This window comes from Phoxinus phoxinus (genome assembly GCF_949152265.1).
Source record: "Phoxinus phoxinus genome assembly, chromosome: 8".
Classification (NCBI taxonomy): Eukaryota; Metazoa; Chordata; class Actinopteri; order Cypriniformes; family Leuciscidae; genus Phoxinus; species Phoxinus phoxinus.
The window spans coordinates 19,398,236-19,417,855 of NC_136883.1; the positions used below are offsets into that span (position 1 = coordinate 19,398,236).

The 19,620-nt window shown below is 41.9% G+C and overlaps 1 protein-coding gene across 1 annotated transcript; it reads left to right on the forward strand.

The window, feature by feature from the left end:
• Positions 1 to 3,466: 3,466 nt before the first annotated feature.
• Positions 3,467 to 7,106, forward strand: LOC307002756 (extracellular calcium-sensing receptor-like; the record flags this gene model as incomplete). Its single annotated transcript, XM_079620668.1, has 6 exons — positions 3,467 to 3,687; positions 3,990 to 4,281; positions 4,476 to 5,303; positions 5,599 to 5,826; positions 5,984 to 6,107; positions 6,193 to 7,106. The coding sequence occupies 6 exons, from the start codon at positions 3,467 to 3,469 to the stop codon at positions 7,104 to 7,106; spliced, it is 2,607 nt and encodes an 868-aa protein (XP_079476794.1).
• Between the last annotated feature and the right edge of the window lie 12,514 nt (positions 7,107 to 19,620).

Sequence of the window (19,620 nt, forward strand, 5' to 3'; positions counted from 1 at the left end):
TGAGAGGATTTTTTTCAAAGGCTGGAGAAATTATCTGTAAAAAAAGAAGTAAGCTAAGTCCTTACTTCAAACAAAGAGAAATTCATATTTTTCAAATAAAAATCTCTAAAAAAAAGTGAGACATTGTGGCTTGATTTCTTTTATTAATATTCATTTTGCAGGACCAAAATAACATTATGCACAGTGAGGAGCCTATAGGTTACAAGCTTCACATATTAGAAAAATACAATAATAAAAAAACAACACATTTTTTTAATGGCTCGTCAAGGTTGTTTCAGATCAACACCAGCAAGTGACCACTAGGTGTCACCGTTGAGACGGGTGTCGGATTGATTCGAAGCCTCGAAACAATATGGCACATTTGGTTCAACTGTTTCATTGCTTCACGAAGCCTCGATCTGCCCACCATTATGGGAGGGTCATAATAGGGCCATTATGGGAGGGTCTTTTTCTTTCTCAGGTGTGAAACACTCAATATTCATGGATGGTTTACGCATACTCGCATAAAGCTTTCTTACACAAGACATGTCTTACAAATTTTAATTCAATATATTGTCTTATCTGAATGAGTATTCAGGGTAATTTTCACTTAGTTTTGAAGCAAATATTCTAGGCTACCTGATACAATTTTCAAAAGTCTTGTGAAGAAATAATCAGTTTGGGTTTCATGACATTATTTCAGTGACTTTTTTTTTGTCATTTTCACAAACCATGCATAAATGTTATTATCTCAAAACTACAAAAATGTACATACATGCTGCTGACATATTATTGTAGCAGAGTTTGTGCTGAATACGGTGTAATAAGATTTTAGCCAGGAAAATGTCACAAGTAACAGAAATAAGCACAAATGTTAGATTATGTCAGAACACCTCCAGGACCCAGAAAACCCCTCAGACCCCAGAGGGTTAAAAGGATAGGAGATTTACAAGCTTTGTCGGTTGCCCCTTAGTGCTTGGACTTTGTGCCTTGCATTTCGTCTTCGGTCCTCGGTCGTTTCTGACCGAAATATTTTCTTTAAATCACAGCTTCATCTGAATGTTATGAAACTTGGTGACTTTTATGGCATTAGGTATGTGAATACAAAAAAAAATTTGAGGTCATGATCCGAGCATGCTAAGTGGTCGTGAAAAAAATAGTCACACTTGTGGTCTTCGGTCAAAAATGACCGACCCATACACGGGTTTCTGTGCAACGTCATCACGTAGATGCGCGCGCATCTAAGAGGCAGAAAGCAACAGTCTTTACGGCTATATCTAGCAGAAGCAGAGATAACGCGGAGCTGTTGTGCTGTAAACTAACCTAAATGCATAGGGTATGTCATGTTTTTATGATTCGCAAACTTAGTTGGACCATTTCATACTAGTCAACTAACTAACTTTTTACATAATGTTATATTAATATGCAAATGAAACACAAGCAAACAGATTCAACTCTGAAATTGCAGTTTATTATTGAGTCAACAAGAATTTACAAACAATGCGAAATCTACGTTAATTACAATGTTCTTTTACAGAACTCGACATAACATATAGCGGTCTTGCCTCTTGGATGCGCGCGCATCCGGTATTGTTTGTATACAAGAAACCTATGTATAGGAAATGAATGGGAAATTTACAAAAATTCAAAAATTCTCCGCATTTTTGTGTGTACAATCCACAAATCGGACACAATCCTAAAAAAAAGTACACCGCAGGAAAGGGGGGAAACTCTACAACATCAAGAGTGCAAAACAGACACACCCACACACACACACATATAAACACACTTTTAGACACATACACACCAATAAATTCAGATTACAAAAAATATGTTTTGAATTTTTAAAAATCACAGCTTCATCGGAATGTTACGAAACTTAGTGACGTTTATGGCATTATTTATGTGAACACACAAAAAAAATGAGGTCATGATCCGAGCATGTTAAGTGGTCATAAAAAAAATAGTTACACTTGTGGTCTTTGGTCAAAAATGACCCCCATAGGAAATTAATGGGAAATTGACAAAAACACAATTTTGGAGTGACACTCTAAAACATCTAGAGAGAAAGAAAAAAAATATTATTATATAATTATAATTATTATATTATATTAATTTTTTTTTATTTTTTTTTAATATATATTAAAAAATATATATTTATATTTATATTAAACATCATTATATCACTAAGCCATGATGACATATTAGGTGGATTGTGTGATTTCCACTCTAGGATAATTCTTCTAGGCTTTCTAACACAATGTTTAGGTTTGACTAATCATAATGCAAAAACTAACACTTTAAATCACTATTTCTAAAAATATATATATATAAAACTTGATAAGAAATAGTTTTTGAGATTGTTTAAATATATATTCAAATCCACAAAAAAAAAAAAAAGTAAATGTGTCCATTAAACAGCTGGGGAAGTCACATGCCTCTCCATAGAGTGCTGTTTATGCCATCTAGTGGTTACAACATGGTTCTACGCTTTCTCTCCATACTCTCACCAGATGGCGCTAATCTGCTTCAACCATTTTTTTTGAAGGCCTAGACTCTATATTAAACTAAAATACTGCATAAAAAAAAAAAAAAATTAAAAATGTTTGTATTATTTTCAATGGCAAAAATAGACCATAAATATTGCATAAATATTAATAAATTCAATCAAATTCTCTCAAAATACTAAATTAAAAAGAAAAAATATTATAGAACAAAAATAAATTGCATTGGTTTTACTGGGATGGAGGAAATTTAATTTTTAGGTGTCCGGTCACTTCTGACCGGGAAGGCCCAGGAGGTGATTTCGAAACGAAGACCGTCTAAGGGTTAAAAAATATATATATATATATTTCAGCTTGATTTTTTTTACTTTTTTCTACATTTCAGGATACAATGATTGGTAGTAATTTTCAGTTTGCCCACAATGGAGAAAATATCATGAATATGTGTCCACCCTGGAACAGTTTCTCACAGGAATTGAATATTTTACAACACCGGCTTAACACCCTCTGTCTCCGCCTGCTACAGTAGCCATGCCCCAAACTCTCGCTATCCACCTTAATTTGCAACATGGAGGTAAGCAATTTTCTGTGAATGTGTGAACTCCTGATTCATTAGATGCTGTAAGTAAATAGCTGGAAGAATAACAAAATGTAGGAAATTGTAAAATAATTTGTGCTACACACCAGTGTGTTTACGACAGTAGATAATATGATAACAAATAATGTAATAAATGAAAGCAGTTCATATTAATATTAACCAATTAACATTTTAAACAGGGTTAGGAGAATGTATTTTAACATGAACAAATCTTATAACACCTTTAACCTAAATTTAGATAGGGAAATGACAAAATGGTGGGAAGGCGACATTGTGTTTTCCAGAGATGCCCAAGTAGCACCTCCTGCTCTTTTAAAGCAACACCCCACACAATCGTCATCATAAATTAGCGAGCAGAACGGGTGAGTGGGTCAGAAAGAGAGAGATGTGGATCACTCTACACATCTGCCTGTATCTGTCTTTTAACTGCATTTCTGCAGAATCAATCATCAGATCTGGTACCTGTCAGCTCCAGGGACGCTTCAAGTTGAATGGAATTTACCAGGATGGAGATGTTATACTTGGAGGCTTGTTTGAAGTTCATTTTTTCACAGTGTTCCCAGAGCTGAGCTTCAGAACAGAGCCAGAACAACCATATTGTGAAAAGTGAGTCTGGGTCCAGAATGACTACATAACTATAAAAGAAGAGAAATGGAATAAAATAAAATAAAAAGAATAAATAGGAAATATTACTGTTTTTGTCAAATAATGTGTAGACGGCTATGCAGCTAACTTCACAACAACAACAAAATTATTAATACTACTTTATATCTAAAAAAAAAGAAAACTGTGCACAATAGGAGGGTTCCATGAGATGTATTTGGAATGTATTGATGCTTAATTCATATTTTAGTTATTATCTTTTTTGTATCACTTAATTATAATAAGTTATCTTGCTTTTTTCATAGATTTGATATGGAAAGCTTCCAGCAGGCACAGACCATGGTTTTTGCTATAAAGGAGATCAATAAGAATCCAAATCTGCTGCCTAACATCACTATTGGTTACCATCTTTATGACAACTGTGTGATGCTAGGAATGGCGTTCCGGGCTGCCTTATCCCTGGCTAGTGGAACAGAGGATTCATTCTCCAACCTAAACTGCACTGGCCCTCCTCCGGTGATTGGGATTGTGGGGGATCCAGGATCAACTCCATCCATTGCGATTTCCAGTGTTCTGGGGCTGTTTCGAGTACCTATAGTAAGATGGGATGAAAAAAGTAAAATTGCACTAGATGCATATTTTTTGCACTTTTCTTTTATAAGTTATTTTTAGCCATATATATCCTGAATCTATTTATTATAACACTTTATTTCTCATCCATATGTGTATGTTGATCATAACTCATAACTCATTTCTCTGTTTCATGCCTTCGCTCGATCTTTCCTTATTAGGTTAGTCACTACGCCACCTGCTCCTGTTTGAGTGACAGGAAAAAGTACCCCTCTTTCTTCAGAACTATTCCTAGTGATGCCTTCCAGGTGCGGGCTATGGTTCAGATCTTGAGACATTTTGGATGGACCTGGGTTGGTTTCCTCTACAGCGATGACGACTACGGAATATATGCTTCTGTGTCCTTCCAGCAGGAAATGCAGCAGTTTGGAAGTTGTGTTGCTTTTTCAGAAATCCTACCCCATGATAATAACCCCAAAGATATTCAACGTGTAATGGGAGTGATTCAGGCCTCTACAGCAAGAGTTGTGGTTGTTTTTTCTACTTCATCCTATCTTATGAATTTGATGGATGAGGTGGTGTTGCAAAACCTGACAGGCAGACAGTGGATTGCAAGTGAAGCTTGGGCCACTTCACCTGTGTTTCACAGTCCACGTTTCCTACCCTTCCTAGGCGGCACACTGGGCATCGCCATCAGGCGTGGAGAGATCCAGACACTTAAAGACTTTCTGCTACGTCTCTGTCCCAGCAATGATCCAAGAAATAATATGTTGAGGATCTTCTGGGAGAACATGTTCATGTGCAGTTTTGAAACTGGTGGTAAAAAGACAGATGGTGAACAAGTGAAAAAGGTCTGTACAGGACAAGAGGATCTGAACACCACGGACACACCATACTCTGATGTTTCAGGGTTGAGGGCAGCTTATAATGTGTATAAGGCAGTTTATGCCCTGGCACATGCACTACATGACCTGATGCAGTGTGAAGAGGGGAGAGGACCATTTAGTGGGAACAGATGTGCAAACATAATCAACCTAAAACCCTGGCAGGTAAGACCCACGGGTATAGTGCAGCATATAGATGAGCTCATGTGGAAAAGCAAAATATGTGCTCTATATTAATTAATTGTTCAGATATTTTAGTAAATCTGATATTGTCACAATAATATTGGTATTTGTTAGTTATATAGTTATAAGATATGTTTATATTATATTATTTGAAAGCATAACATGAATAAAATGAATAAAAACAGTCAATCAAGTATTGTTATCAGAACTTTTGTAATTACAAGTAAAGTGTGGCAATCATGTATGAATGTATATTTTTTTATTTTGAACTATACAGCTGGTTCACTACCTACAGCAAGTGAACTTCACCACAAGCTTTGGGGATCATGTGTCATTTGATAAGAATGGAGATGCTCTGGCCATCTATGATGTGTTGAACTGGCAGCCAAACTCTGATGGATCAATAAGAGTCCAAACGGTTGGTGTAGTGAATGAAGGGGCAGCAACAGGGAAGGTGCTCACACTGGATGAGGATGCATTATACTGGAATTTTCAGATGAAAAAAGTATTATTATTTTTTATAATAATTATAGCATATTAAATTCATTCTTACATTTCTGGCATACTGTAGAACAATGGTTTCCAAATGCCTCATGAAAATAATACAGTATACTGAGCATTCACTCTATTCATAAATAACAACAAATTCTGTCCCATGACAGCCCCCACATTCTGTGTGCAGTGAGAGCTGCCCCCCAGGGACCAGACAAGCCATCAGGAAAGGTCTCCCTGTCTGCTGTTTTGACTGCCTGCCATGCGGAGATGGAGAGATTTCTAATACAACAGGTGATGAGATTTTTGTTGGTAGATATCATTAAAAAATATTTTCATTTCATCCATTTATTACCCTCTCTAATTTTCTTCCTCACAGATGCTTTTGAGTGCACAATGTGTCCAGATGAATTTTGGTCCAATCCAGATAAGGATCAGTGTGTCCCTAAAGAAGTAGAGTTTCTTTCCTATGAGGAACCTCTGGGCATCTCTCTGACCACTGCTTCCCTACTTGGCACCTGGTTCTGCGCTCTTGTGATGGTCATCTTTGCACATCACCGTAACACTCCCATAGTACGCGCCAACAATTCAGAGCTCAGCTTCCTGCTGCTGTTGTCACTCAAACTGTGTTTCCTGTGTGTGCTACTGTTCATTGGTCAGCCACAGTTGTGGACGTGTCAGTTAAGACATGCTGTGTTTGGTATTAGCTTTGTCCTGTGCGTCTCCAGCATCCTGGTCAAGACTATGGTGGTCATAGCTGTGTTCAAGTCATCTCGGCCAGAAGGCAAAGGAGCAATGAAATGGTTTGGAGTAGCTCAACAAAGATGTACAGTTCTGGTCCTAACAGCCCTCCAGGTTGTGATATGTGCAGTCTGGCTATCAACTGCCTCTCCAACACCCCATAAAAACAACCAGTATCTTCGCTCTAAAATAGTATATGAATGTGCTATTGGCTCAGTGGCTGGTTTTTCTCTACTGCTGGGATACATTGGCCTACTTGCAGCAGTAAGCTTCATGTTAGCCTTCCTGGCGAGAAACCTTCCAGATAATTTTAATGAAGCAAAGTTTATCACTTTCAGTATGTTGATCTTCTGTGCTGTGTGGATTGCATTTATTCCGGCATATGTGAGCTCACCAGGGAAATATGCAGTAGCTGTAGAGATATTTGCCATTTTAGCTTCCAGTTTTGGATTACTAGTGGCCATATTTGCCCCAAAGTGCTACATCATTATTTTACATCCAGAAAGAAACACTAAAAAAGCCATCATGGGAAGAGAAGCACAAAAGCGATAGTTCTATATTATTCTGATGTTTGTGTAAAAAAGTTTAAAATATTTAAATGCCTGCTATTTTGTAGAATTATTATTATTAGCTTACAAGTTATTCTTTCACTTGCTTTAAATTACAAAAATTGTTTATTAATTTGTCAGATTTTATACATTTACATCCTTTACATGTTGTTTGTAAAATTGTAACACGTAAATTTGTAGTTTGAAGTGAATTCATTATTTATTGAGACTTTTTATTGAAATACAGTATATTTCCAGGTTTATCAAATATACACACTTAATTTAATAAATGAATGAGGAAAAAAAACTCTTTGCCAATTCAGCTTGATTTTCATTATAGAGAGAAATCAACTAGGTTCTCACATGATTAATTTGAAGAAATGCTTTAAAAAAATATTAATTTCATGATTTCAAGTCATAAAGTCATTAATGTGGTCATATTAAATTAATCAAAATATATACAGATATTTGGTTAAAAAACATTATTTTGATTTTAAAATGATTTTTATATATAGAACATATATAGGGATGTTTGTTATTATTATTATTATTTTAATGTCTTGGTTCCTATTTTATCCTATATTCCCTGATGGAGGGAATGTCCATATAGTGACACTAGGGGTTGCCCTTGCTATTGCAACCTCCATTCCCTGATGGAGGGAATATTGATGTAGTGACACTAGGGATTGCACTTGTGTGTGATAACTGTGTACTTGTTGTATCAATATACCGTAAAACTTCAAATAATAGCTGAGTCCCAAATAGACGCCTGTCTCTTTTACACGCCTGGTGTGGCTACAGGTTTGGGTAAATAAAGGCCGGTCTCAAATAGAGGCCGGGTCTGTTTTTTAGTTTCGGGTTGTATTTAATCTTCTAAAACCCGTCAGATCGTCTGTTTAAGCCAGTTCTATGGTGTAGATTGGGCACGCAAGAGAGCCCTGCACATTTGGGCGGGAGCTGTTAGCGCAAGCAAGGCAGGCAGAGAGTCAACGGCGCGTCTCAACTCGCGTCAACTCGCGTTATCGCACACCGGATGAGAAGCGCCGTGCCACGTCTATGACAACTCGAGGTATCGCACACCGCACGAGAAGTGCCGCGCCACGTCTATGACAACTCGAGGTATCGCACACCGCACGAGAAGTGCCGCGCCACGTCTATGACAACTCGAGGTATCGCACACCGGATGAGAAGCGCCGCGCCACATCTGACAACTCGAGTTATCGCACACCGGACGCGCACTTTGTCAGTTTATGGCCAGCAATATTGTTATGTTTAAGGACATTATGGAATTAAGATCATGTCTATGTTATGATTGTACTTTACAATGAAATACAATCGTTGCTTAGTCTGCACTGCCGTCTGAATTCACTTTATCTCAGAGCGTCCGTTAACTGAATTGAGAATATCATCTGAAAATCCGATAGCATCAGCAATTTACATTCAACCAGCTGATTTCTGTAAATGAATGTAAAACTAAATGTATATTGCAGCACAGGGTGAAGTCTCAACACTAAATTAAAGGCATGTCTCATATAGACGCCTGTCTCCAATACAAGCCGGTGCAGTTCGGCGATTTGGGAAAATAAAAGCCCGGGCTATTATTTGAAGTTTTACGGTACTTAGAGGGCTGGTATGTGAAGAGATAGTTATGGAGAGCTAAATGTTGGTATGAATGTGAAGTATTATGTGTTATACAATGTAACCTGTTGTCTGTATTTGTGCTTGTTCTAAGGACCGCCTCGAAAATGAGATGGTACATCTCAAGGGGCTATTCTTCAAATAAATTTCAAATGTCAAACTTGGGAGCCCCAAACACCGCTGATACCTAAAAAAACCCAATGAGAATTGTTGAGTGTAATCTGCATGCCACTCCCCCATACGGGTATAAAAGGGGATGGCTTGCTCCACTCATTCAGGTTTGTGCAGAGGAGCCAAAACAGTGTCCTGGCCATTTCAGCGAGTAGTTCAGTGTTGTGGCAGGTGGGAAACAACGTCTCGTTCCCTCCATCAGGGAACGGAGGTTCCAAAGGTCACAATAGTTAACAAGATGTTCCCTATCTATCACTCACTTTGGTGTTGTGTCGATGTAGTGACACTAGGGTCCCTATAACACAATGGCACAACCATCTAAATTGTGTTTCGATGATTGGCGGTGTTGCTGCGTGCCTAATAGCAGGTGCACTCAGGCCACATCATAACCTTCCCAACCATAGTTACCATAGAGCCCCGTACCACGATGGGAATCGGTTGCTTCAGCAGTTTTCTTGACATTTTCTGTTATTTTGTTTATTTTATTTTCTTTAAAGGAAAAATAAACGTACAGCTGTGCAGTGTTCTTCAGCTGTGTTCTTTTTCCTATGCAGAAAAAATGACATTACGGAGACCACATCCTGTCCGCAGAGAGATAAATATGTGGAGAATACATCACATGAACTTACCAACCTGATAGTGCCACATATGGAAAGAATTCTCTGTGTTGTGTTCTAACCGAGAAGGGAGAATTAACGTCCACTGTGTCGTGATATACTGCAATATCAGCCATGAACAGCTTCAGAGTGGAGGGGGAAAACACTCTTGGTTACTCACGTAACCTCTTTTCTCTCTAGATGAGGGAACGAGTGTTGCATAAGAGTTTCTTACGCTACGGGCAAATCCCTTTTCACGAGAAAACTGAAGCCAAAAAATGATCCTTAATTTTGCATGAATTTAAAACGCATTGCTGCACGCATTTCTGCACAGAGCAGACCTAGGCAAGACGGCTTGCGCGCCTATTGGTCGCTCTGCAGCAACTGCTGCAACCTATCGAGGGACTGTACATGACGTAAGCACCAATGAGGGCACGGGCGCCCGTGCATGTCACGTCCCGCCAGAATGGGCGTGGCTTATGTCTATATAAGCTGAGTCCAGATAGGGTGTTCTTTGGTTTTTAATACTGAAGCGAAACCAGAATGTAGCACAAGCACGGCAGGGTTACGCAACACTGGTTCCCTCATCTAGAGAGAACAGAGGTTACATGAGTAACCGAGAGTGTTCTCTAACGAGAGTAATCTCGTGTTGCATAATAGTTTCTTGTTTTACACCCAATGTAAAACGCTGTGCGTGCTAGAGTCGTCCACACATGGCTCCAAGGGCATGTGCCCGGGGAACACACGATAGTGGGTAATATCTAGGCCAACGAGGGGTAGGCCTAAGAGTATAACATAGCCATATATATGTAGAACAAAATATGTGCTAGTACAGTATAACAGTCAGGGTGGGCGAAGCCAGCCTGAGCTGCGTAATAAAATGATTAACACCGTTTCTCAGCCAGGTATCGTTCTAGACTGAAAACAGCTTAGCCTGTAGGGCAGGAACTTCCAGGTTGTAAAACCTTATAAATGGCCCAGCCTGCCGCCATACAAATATCCTGGAGTGAAACCCCACTGGACCAGGCCCACGAAGAGGCCATGCCTCTGGTGGAATGAGCTCTAATGCCCAAGGGGCATTGGAGGCCTTTAGACTTATAAGCCAGAGCGATAGTGTCGACTATCCATCTTGAAAGGCTCTGTTTCGAGGTAGCTAGCCCTTTGGTGCGACCACCGAACGAAACGAAGAGCTGTTCTGACTGCCTGAAAACAGCAGATCGTTCAACGTATATTCTTAGCGCCCTGACCGGGCAGAGAAGATTTACGTCGTTCTCACTATCAGAACCTGGGAGGGCCGACAGGGAAATGACTTACGCTCTGAACGGAGTGGAGAGCACTTTGGGGACATAGCCATGTCTTTGTTTTAGAATGACTTTTGAGTCGTTAGGCCCAAACTCAATGCACGTAGCGCTCACAGAGAGCGCATGCAGGTCACCCACTCGCTTGACTGAGGCGAGAGCCACAAGGAGAGCGGTCTTAAATGAAAGATACCGCGAATCCACGGACTGAAGTGGTTTGAAGGGGCCGCCCTTCATAGCGTCCAGGACCGTGGAGAGGTCCCAGCTCGGAACCAGAGGGGGCCGAGGAGGATTTAGTCTCCTAGCTGCTCTCAGGAATCGAATGATGAGATTGTTCCTTCCCATTGACTGCCCGTGCATAGGTTTTGTAAACGCTGCTATGGCCGCAACATACACTTTGAGCCTGGAGGGGGACCTGCCCTTATCCAACAGCTCCTGTAAGAAGGAGAGAATCTCCACAACGCTACAGCGTTATCCGCCTTCTACAGCCTGTGTGATTGTGTCTAGCACTCCCACTGGGAGATCAGCGGGTACCCGTTGGTCCATACATGCAGGGCCCATAAGTCTGGACTACCTGAGGGTGCAGGGACCACTCCCCTGGGGGAACATTGTATCTGGACAGCATGTCGGCCTGGCACGTGCGCTGCTCTTAGCGGGCGCAGATTGTGCTGGGACCACACAAGGAGGCGTTCCGCCAGTGTGTGGAGGCTCTGTGATCTGAGATCGCCCTGGCGGTTTATGTAAGTTACCACTGACATGTTGTCCTTGCGGACTAAGACATTGAGGTTCTTTACGAAGAGGAGAAAATCTTTCATCTTTCGACCGCTTTCATCTCCAGACAGTTTATGTGTAAGCGCCCTTCCTGGGCTGCCCACTGGCCGAAAACTGGCCTACCCTCGTAGAGAGCGCCCCAACCTGAGTTGGAAGCATCTGTCAAGATTACTTTACGTTTCGAGACCGTTCCCAGATCCACGCCTGACTGATACCAGTCTGACCCCTTCCAGGGCTCCAGTGCTGTAATACAGCTCTGAGTCACCCTGAGGCGAATACGGCCAGAGGAGCGTTGTATTCGCAGCGCGCGCTCTGACGTCAGTCTCGCTATCATTGACACAGAGTCCAAATCTGTCCCCAGAAAGGAAATTTCCTGGCTGGGAAACAGCGAACTCTTGGTCCAGTTGATTTGGAGACCCAAATCCTGTAAGTGGCTGAGTAATAAAGCTTTGTGGGCTATCAGCTCTGCCTCTGACTGCGCTAGAATTAGAAAATTCAAAATTCGCATTCCCTGTTGTCTCAGGGGTGCGAGTGCCACGTCCATGCACTTTGTGAATGTACAAGGCGCCAAAGATAGACCGAACGTCAGGACGGTGTACTGATAACTCTGACCCCTGAAGGCGAATCGCAAGAAAGGCCTGTGACGGGGCGTTATTTGAATCTGAAAGTAGGCATCTTTTAGATCTACTGAGACTAACCAGTCTGTCTGCGAATTTGTGCGAGAATTTGTCTGGTCGTGAGCATTTTGAACAATCTCTGCATGAGGACTTTGTTCAAACGCCTGAGATCTAGGATGGGTCTGAGACCGCCATCCTTCTTTGGGACGAGGAAATATCTGCTGTAGAAACCCGAATCGCTCTGAATCAGAGGGACGGTTTCTATAGCCCCTTTTTTAAGCAGCTTCGCAATCTCGGCACACAGTAGATGTGGTACTTCTGCTTTCACCGTGGTTTCGACCCTGGCTCGAAAGCGCGGGGGTCTGCGGGCGAACTGCAGTGAATAACCTCGTTTTATAGTGTTCAGTACCCAATCTTACACGCCCGGGATCATTTCCCATGCTTTTATGCTTAAAGCTAGAGGGAGAATGGTATCTGGGCTCTGGTCGCTGTGTGTGTGCGGTACATAGCATAGAGTGTTTGCTAGTGGGCGCGCACTCACGGAGGCACGCGCGCTCCCTACACACAGAACACATTGTGTGTTTATTGATGGGTTTTCTGCACACAGAACGCGTTTCGTGTTTATTAATGGGAGCTCTGAGTGAGTGAGTGTCACAGAGCGACCCGTGTTTGTGAGTAGGGGTGAGCACACAGTACCGCTCCGCGAAGCCCCTCACTGCCGGGCCGAACAGACCGGCTGTAGTCACCAGCGCGTCAAGGAAGGTGGCTCTATCGAACTCTTTCATGTCGGACAAAGTTAACCACAAGTGTCTTTCAGTAACGGTGAGGGACACAATACTCCTGCCGATGGCCTGTGCAGCGGACTTGGTGGCTCGTAGAGCTAAGCCCGTAGCGCTTCTGAGGTCCGTAAAACTCTCAGGATTCGGGCCCGCCTCGTCCATAGAGCGAAGAAGTTTGGCCTGATGAACTTGGAGCACGGCCGTGGCGTGAAGCGCTGACACGGCTTGACCGGCGGTGGTATAAGTGCGACCGATCAGAGCCGAAGTTGTCCTGCAGGCTTTCGAGGGCAGCGAGGGCTTGGACTGCCATCCAGCGGAAGGCGGGCACAGGTGTGTTGCTACCGGTTCCTCGACAGGAGGAATGGAGAGGTAGCCCTTGTCTTTCGCGCCGCCCACGTGGGAGAGCGTCGAAGAGACAGTAGGCCGCAGCCTAACAGAAAATGGCGCCTTCCAGCTTTTTTCTAGCTCCGACATTCTCTGTGAACGGTGCTTTTTCCGGCACGGCCCAGAAGAGAGAAGCGGAGGGGCGGGGTCCACGTCAATGGAAGATAGACGAGCATGAAGGGATCAACATAGCCATCCCCTCACATTCCGGGCAGCCGCCCTTGGAAAGCGCGTGGTTTCGTCCCCGGCAGGAAACACACAGGATGTGGTGGTCCCCGTCGCTGAGGGGGGCTCGACACGAGCCGCACTTGAAAAAGTGAGGCATTTGAAACAACGCCTCTGCTCTTTTAGGAAGGAGTGTGCCGCAGGGCGAACACACAATGCAATATAGAGAAAGGACATAGGCACCGGATAGAGCAGCAGGAACGGTGGCGGAAGTGGCGAGAAGATGGCCGGCTTCTGTCTGCAAGGCGGATGGCTCGTCCCGTTGAGAAGACTCGTCGACGGCGCAGGCTTTTCCAGAGAACAGCGATGTGAAGTGAACACTTTGCTGAAGAGATGAAAAATCAAAGAACACCCTATCTGGATTCAGCTTATGTAGATATATGCCACGCCCATTCTGACGGGACGTGACGTGCACGGGCGCCCACTCCCTCATTGGTGCTTACGTCACGTACAGTCCCTCGATAGGTCGCAGCAGTTGCTGCAGAGCGACCAATAGGCGCGCGAGCCGTCTTGCCTAGGTCTGCTCTGTGCAGCAATGCGTTTTAAATTCATGCAAAATTAAGGATAATTTTTTGGCTTCAGTATTCTTGAGAAAAGGGATTTGCCCGTAGCGTAAGAAACTCTTACGCAACACTAGAGTACTCTCGTAAGAGAACCACCTCTCCAGCCTTTCCAGTAAGAAGGAAAGCATTGACCCAATAGCATTTCTCTGAGGGTCTTCGCCTCGGGAAGAGCACCAACTATTGAAAAGATGCCACTTCAAAGCATACAGCTTCCTTGTAGAGCTTCCTGGTGATAGTCCACTCACTTCTTCCGCATCCTCTCCAGCGGCCAGACGTGGAGGTTCTAGAGCTCTGTGTAACGACAATCACGTTCGGGGAATAATTAACTCAAATGAAGTAAATATTCATGAGTCTATGAATATGATTTACTTATAGTCTACAAAGATTAAATTCCCCCAAAGAGGGAATATTCAATATATTCAATAATTTAAAGGTAACCTTTACCAGAATTAATTTCAGTTGTCTGAACAATCGGTTCGTCCGGCGAACGGAGTGTTAGACTTCCTTATCAAACAGTAATAAGTGTGTTATGTTTGTACAATTCAAGTTACTGAAATAGTAACAAGAAAAATAGAGCTTTAGTAGCTTGGATCGTACACTTTCATTGACTTCGATTTAGTGAGCAAAATGAAACAGATTCAATTCAAGAAGCTTACTGGGTTTAATAAAAACAAACTAAAGAATATAAGACTACAATTCACACGGAGTAAATATGATTATATAGCAAAACAAACAGTACAATTCAAAGCAAGGTAATCGAATAACGAATAATAAAGAGAGAGAGAAAGAGAGAAAGAAAGATTGGAGGGAGAGAGTTAGAGTGACAATTTTCAATTCAGTTACTTTTCAAAGAGACCCCAAGTATGCATATCATATTCGCAGGAATATTCTAGACAACCTTTAAACAGCAGTTTCAATCGTGAAATACAATACTTGCTTTTGATCTGGCTCTCAGAGGTGTGTGTGTAGCTGATTTCAAATTGTCCTTCTAGCAGTTTTCCGGAGTTCCTTCCGCAGCAGGTGATGCGCAACTTCGGCAGTTAACACGAATGTAACACTTTACCGAGAGATGACTGAACTCAGACGGAAATAAAGAAAAGGCTAAGATGAAAACGAAGTTTAAGAAAATAAACGAAGAGACTCCTTGACGGAGTTTTCCATGAAGATGAGGAGATTCTTTCTCTGGCGGAGTGCCCAGAGCGAGCGACAGGACTGGTCTTTTAGGGCCAGGTAGGTCCACCTATTTTCTTTGAACGGACCAATCAGTTATGAGAAACTGAGGCGGGAAAGACGTTCTTTGTTCGAAACGTCCACGCCTCTCTGTTATTTATGGTGGTGATAACTTTGCGCATTTATTCTCAGAAAAGATGGTATTTCTGAAATAATGCATCTTTTTGTGATTTGACGCTAAGATTCAATGCCGTCGGGTTTTTGTGATTGTACAGATACCACAAACTACAATACTGAGAGTCAGGAATACAGGGATACATGATTGTTCAGATTGCAAGCATATAGAGTTTGAATATCACACTGTACACATTAGAGCTAATTCTAATAGGACATGTACATACATTTAACCACAAAAAGAGATACACTTAATACATTTAAAGCTAGTTTTCAGTGAGAAATGGTCCGTGGGGAGCATTGCGGGCTGTTACGCTGTTGTGTGTGTGTACGTGCGAGATTTCAGTCGTTCACTTCTCTGAGTTCACACTCTGTCTCCTGCCACCCATGTGAGAGTTGTTCATCTCTATTTTAAGTGTTGATTCTGTCTGTCCCAGTGGAAGCCCCGCTCAGCTTGTGACTCTGTCTCCTGCCACCCATGTGAGAGCCGTTCACCTCGATTTGAAGTGTTGATTCCGTCTGTTCCAGTGAAGGCCCGCTCAGCTCGTGACTCTGTCCCTGCAACACACGTGAGAACGGTTTGTCCCTGCAACACACGTGAGAACGGTTTACCCCTGCTTGAAGTGTTATGCTGTCTGCCCCAGCGAAAGCCCCGCTCAGCTTGTGACTTGAGTCTGTTGCAGCCCTGAAACCCACCTGTATGGTGTGAAGTGCCTGCCCTTTACAACCCACGTGAGAACCGTACATCTCTGCTGGAGGTCCTGATCCGGCCTGTTCAAAAAGAGTTCTGCTCCGCCGACGACCCTGAGGTTGCTGTGGCCCGGAGGCCCCTTGTGTGGTGTTCGTCACTTACCACTGTGAGTCTGGCACCAGCGCCAGAAGGAAGTGAGCCCCGACCATCTACTCACCTAGGATACCCACCTGTTCGTCACTTACCACTGTGAGTCTGGCACCAGCGCCAGAAGGAAGTGAGCCCTATCCTACCTACTCACCTGCGATACCTACTTGTCCATAACTTACCATGGTGTTGCCTTGGATTCCTGGGGAAAGGAAAGAGGATTTTAGATTAGGATTTTCAAATTGCTTTTAGACATTAAATAAAGTTGTTATTCTTTTATTCCTGTCTCCTGCCTCCTTTGACGCGCTCCTCAGGGTGATCCTGGTCCAGGGGTGGGTGCAGTCTGGCTTGGCCTGGCCTGACCTGTGACAATTATACAATTTGCATGTATAAAAAAATGGTGAAAAAAAAAAAGTCAAGATGTTTGTCAAGTTCTTTGGCAGCTACATGGCCGTGGCTGGTGGCCAGGGCTTCGTGGAAGGGCTTCCCCTCTTTCACTGCTGACGGGGGTTCATGGAGGCTAGCGGGTGACATTTTGGAACAGTGTGCTTTCACCCCCTTTTTTCAGCTCTAAAGCTCTTGGCTGAAGGGCCCACTGGCCAGGGGAAACTATGTGGTGTGTGTGTCACCTAGTGACCAACGTAAAATAATAAACTCAGGTCCCAGCCACAGAAACCCAACAGACAGTCAAAGTTGAATACAAAAGAATACACTTTATTAATGGGCCAGCAAGCACTAAAATAGAAAATACTGATACGGAGGGGAAAGAGTTCACTAAAATCAAATCTCTGAAACCATTCAGAGAGAGGTTAAAGGGATAGTTCACTTTAAAATTAAAATTCTGTCATTTACTCATTCTGTCATCATCACATACTCTGCTGCCCATTTATTTTGAGAATACATTTACGGTTGATGTAAGTTCTTTTATATTTTCTTTTATAAGTTTCTTTATATTTAACCCTACTTATGTGACCCACCGTTTTATCCGTAACAGTATTTATTTTTATTACGAAATCCCAAAATTGTCATCTCTTGAATATGTTAATTTCTTTATTTTATATCCAAACATTTTCATCCACAAGCAAAAGTGGCTTACTGCTGTTTTCCTCTTTTTCTGTCGTTTCATCCCTCAAGACCTATAAATAACAAAAAATGAATTTTTAAAAATGTATTATAATTAATTATTTAAGAAAATATATATTAAGATATTCAATATATAAAATGTATAAAATCTCATATTATGTTTGCAAACCCATGATATATATATATATATATATATATATATATATATATATATATATATATATATATATCAGTGGTGGGCCGTCAGGGCCAGCAAGGCCTTCTCTGCTGGCCTAAACACTATGAGAATCACTGACTTGCACTTTTATATTTTTTTTTTTATGAATGAGGATTAAATTATTCCCAATAGTCCGTTCTCGTAATGTCATAGCTTCTCTCTTGGTTGCGCTGCTTCCAGGAGTGTATATTTATTTTAGTGCTTTTATCCAATCATATTTCAGTCATCATGTGTTGCCAGGGTCAAATATATCTGCCTCGAGGCCTTCAGAATCGATAGTGCGGGCGCCTGTAGCTTAAATGAATGGCAATGAAACTGTTGCTTTAACCAATCAGATAATAGGTCAGATTTAATCAGCCAATCAGATATCGAGTTGACTGCACCGGGGCCATCTAGCAGGCATACAATAACGTAGGCATTTCCACGCTCTTTGATTGGATGGTCAGAGCGTGTACTATTATTACTGGTAGTCAGAGATAGCTAACCGCATCTGTAGCGAACTGTGTAAACTAAAATACGTGTAGATTTAATAGTTTTTTCAACCCACAAATTAATGTTTATTTCTAGGGGTGTCACGATTCTCCAAATCCTCGATTCGATTACATTTTCGATTCTAAGGTCACAGTTCGATTCGATTCTCGGTTTTTACTTTTTTTTTCTTTTTTTTTAAGCACAGGTTGCTATGCATTATTAGACCAAACTTTTATGCATAATATCTGACCTTTGTTCACAATGTAGGCTACCACTGTCAAATTTAAAAAATGTATTAAGAACATAATTTAACAATACTTATATCTTCAGTCAATTGGAAACTTAAGCAAAATAACCTGCGATCTAGTTTCTCTTTTGTAACTGCAGTCTTCTTCAGAGAAGATGACATTCAAGTTCACAACAAAACAAACAAACAAACAGACAAACAGTTTAACAGATACATCTATGCGTCGCGCAGAGCCACTTAAAATTTTAACACTTTATTCTCTGAGAGTGTACACACACACACACACACACCGGCGGCGCCATTCGGCGTCTGTCCGCGACGCCAGCAATGGCTCAAGACCTTGTTCAAAATTAATCCTGCCGCGCCAGAGAGCGCCATTCACATAGTTTTATATTACATTTATTTTAAATTAATAGATTTTATATACATTTATTTGTGTCAAATCGTCGTTATTACTTGCTGCAATATATATGTTTTACATTCATTTACAGAAATCAGCTGGTTGAATGAAAATTGCTGATGTTATCAGATTTTCAGGATACATTCAGTTAACGGACGCTCTCTGAGATAAAGTGCAGACTAAGCAACGTTGTACAGTAGCCTCATAACATAGACATGATCTTAATTCCATAATGTCCTTAAACATAATATTGCAGGCCATAAACATGAAAGTGCGCGTCCGGTGTTCGATACCTCGAGTTGTCACAGACGCGACGCGGCGCTTCTCCTCCGGTGTGTGCGATATGGCGATACCTCGAGTTGTCAAAGACGCGGCGCTTCTCCTCCGGTGTGTGCGATATGGCGATACCTCGAGTTGTCATAGACGCGGCGCTTCTCGTCGGGTGTGCGCCATCCAGAGGAGGTTGACTCGCAGCATTTCAACACGCGTGTTTTTTTCTGCTTGACAAGCCGACCGAACGTGACATGGGGGCGTGGCAGCATCGACGATTTTATTTTTTAATTCGATGATCGAAATTGTGACTTAATTTCGATCGATTTCGATTTAAAATCGAAATCGTGACACCCTTATTTATTTCCTTCCTCGACCACCAGCAGGTTCAAACCTACCGGAAAAAATCCCTTATTCAGCCTACGCAGAGTCACGGATCTCTATCGATCTGTCCGGGTAAAAACAGAATTGACTGCAATGTAAAGTTATGCCAGGACTGATTTTGAAGGCAAATGTCCCGCTGATCTCATTGATATCGTTCAAAAATCTGTGTGAGAGCTTGTGTCGGCTGTAACGTTACACATCGTCATGTTTTGCGGTGTTTTC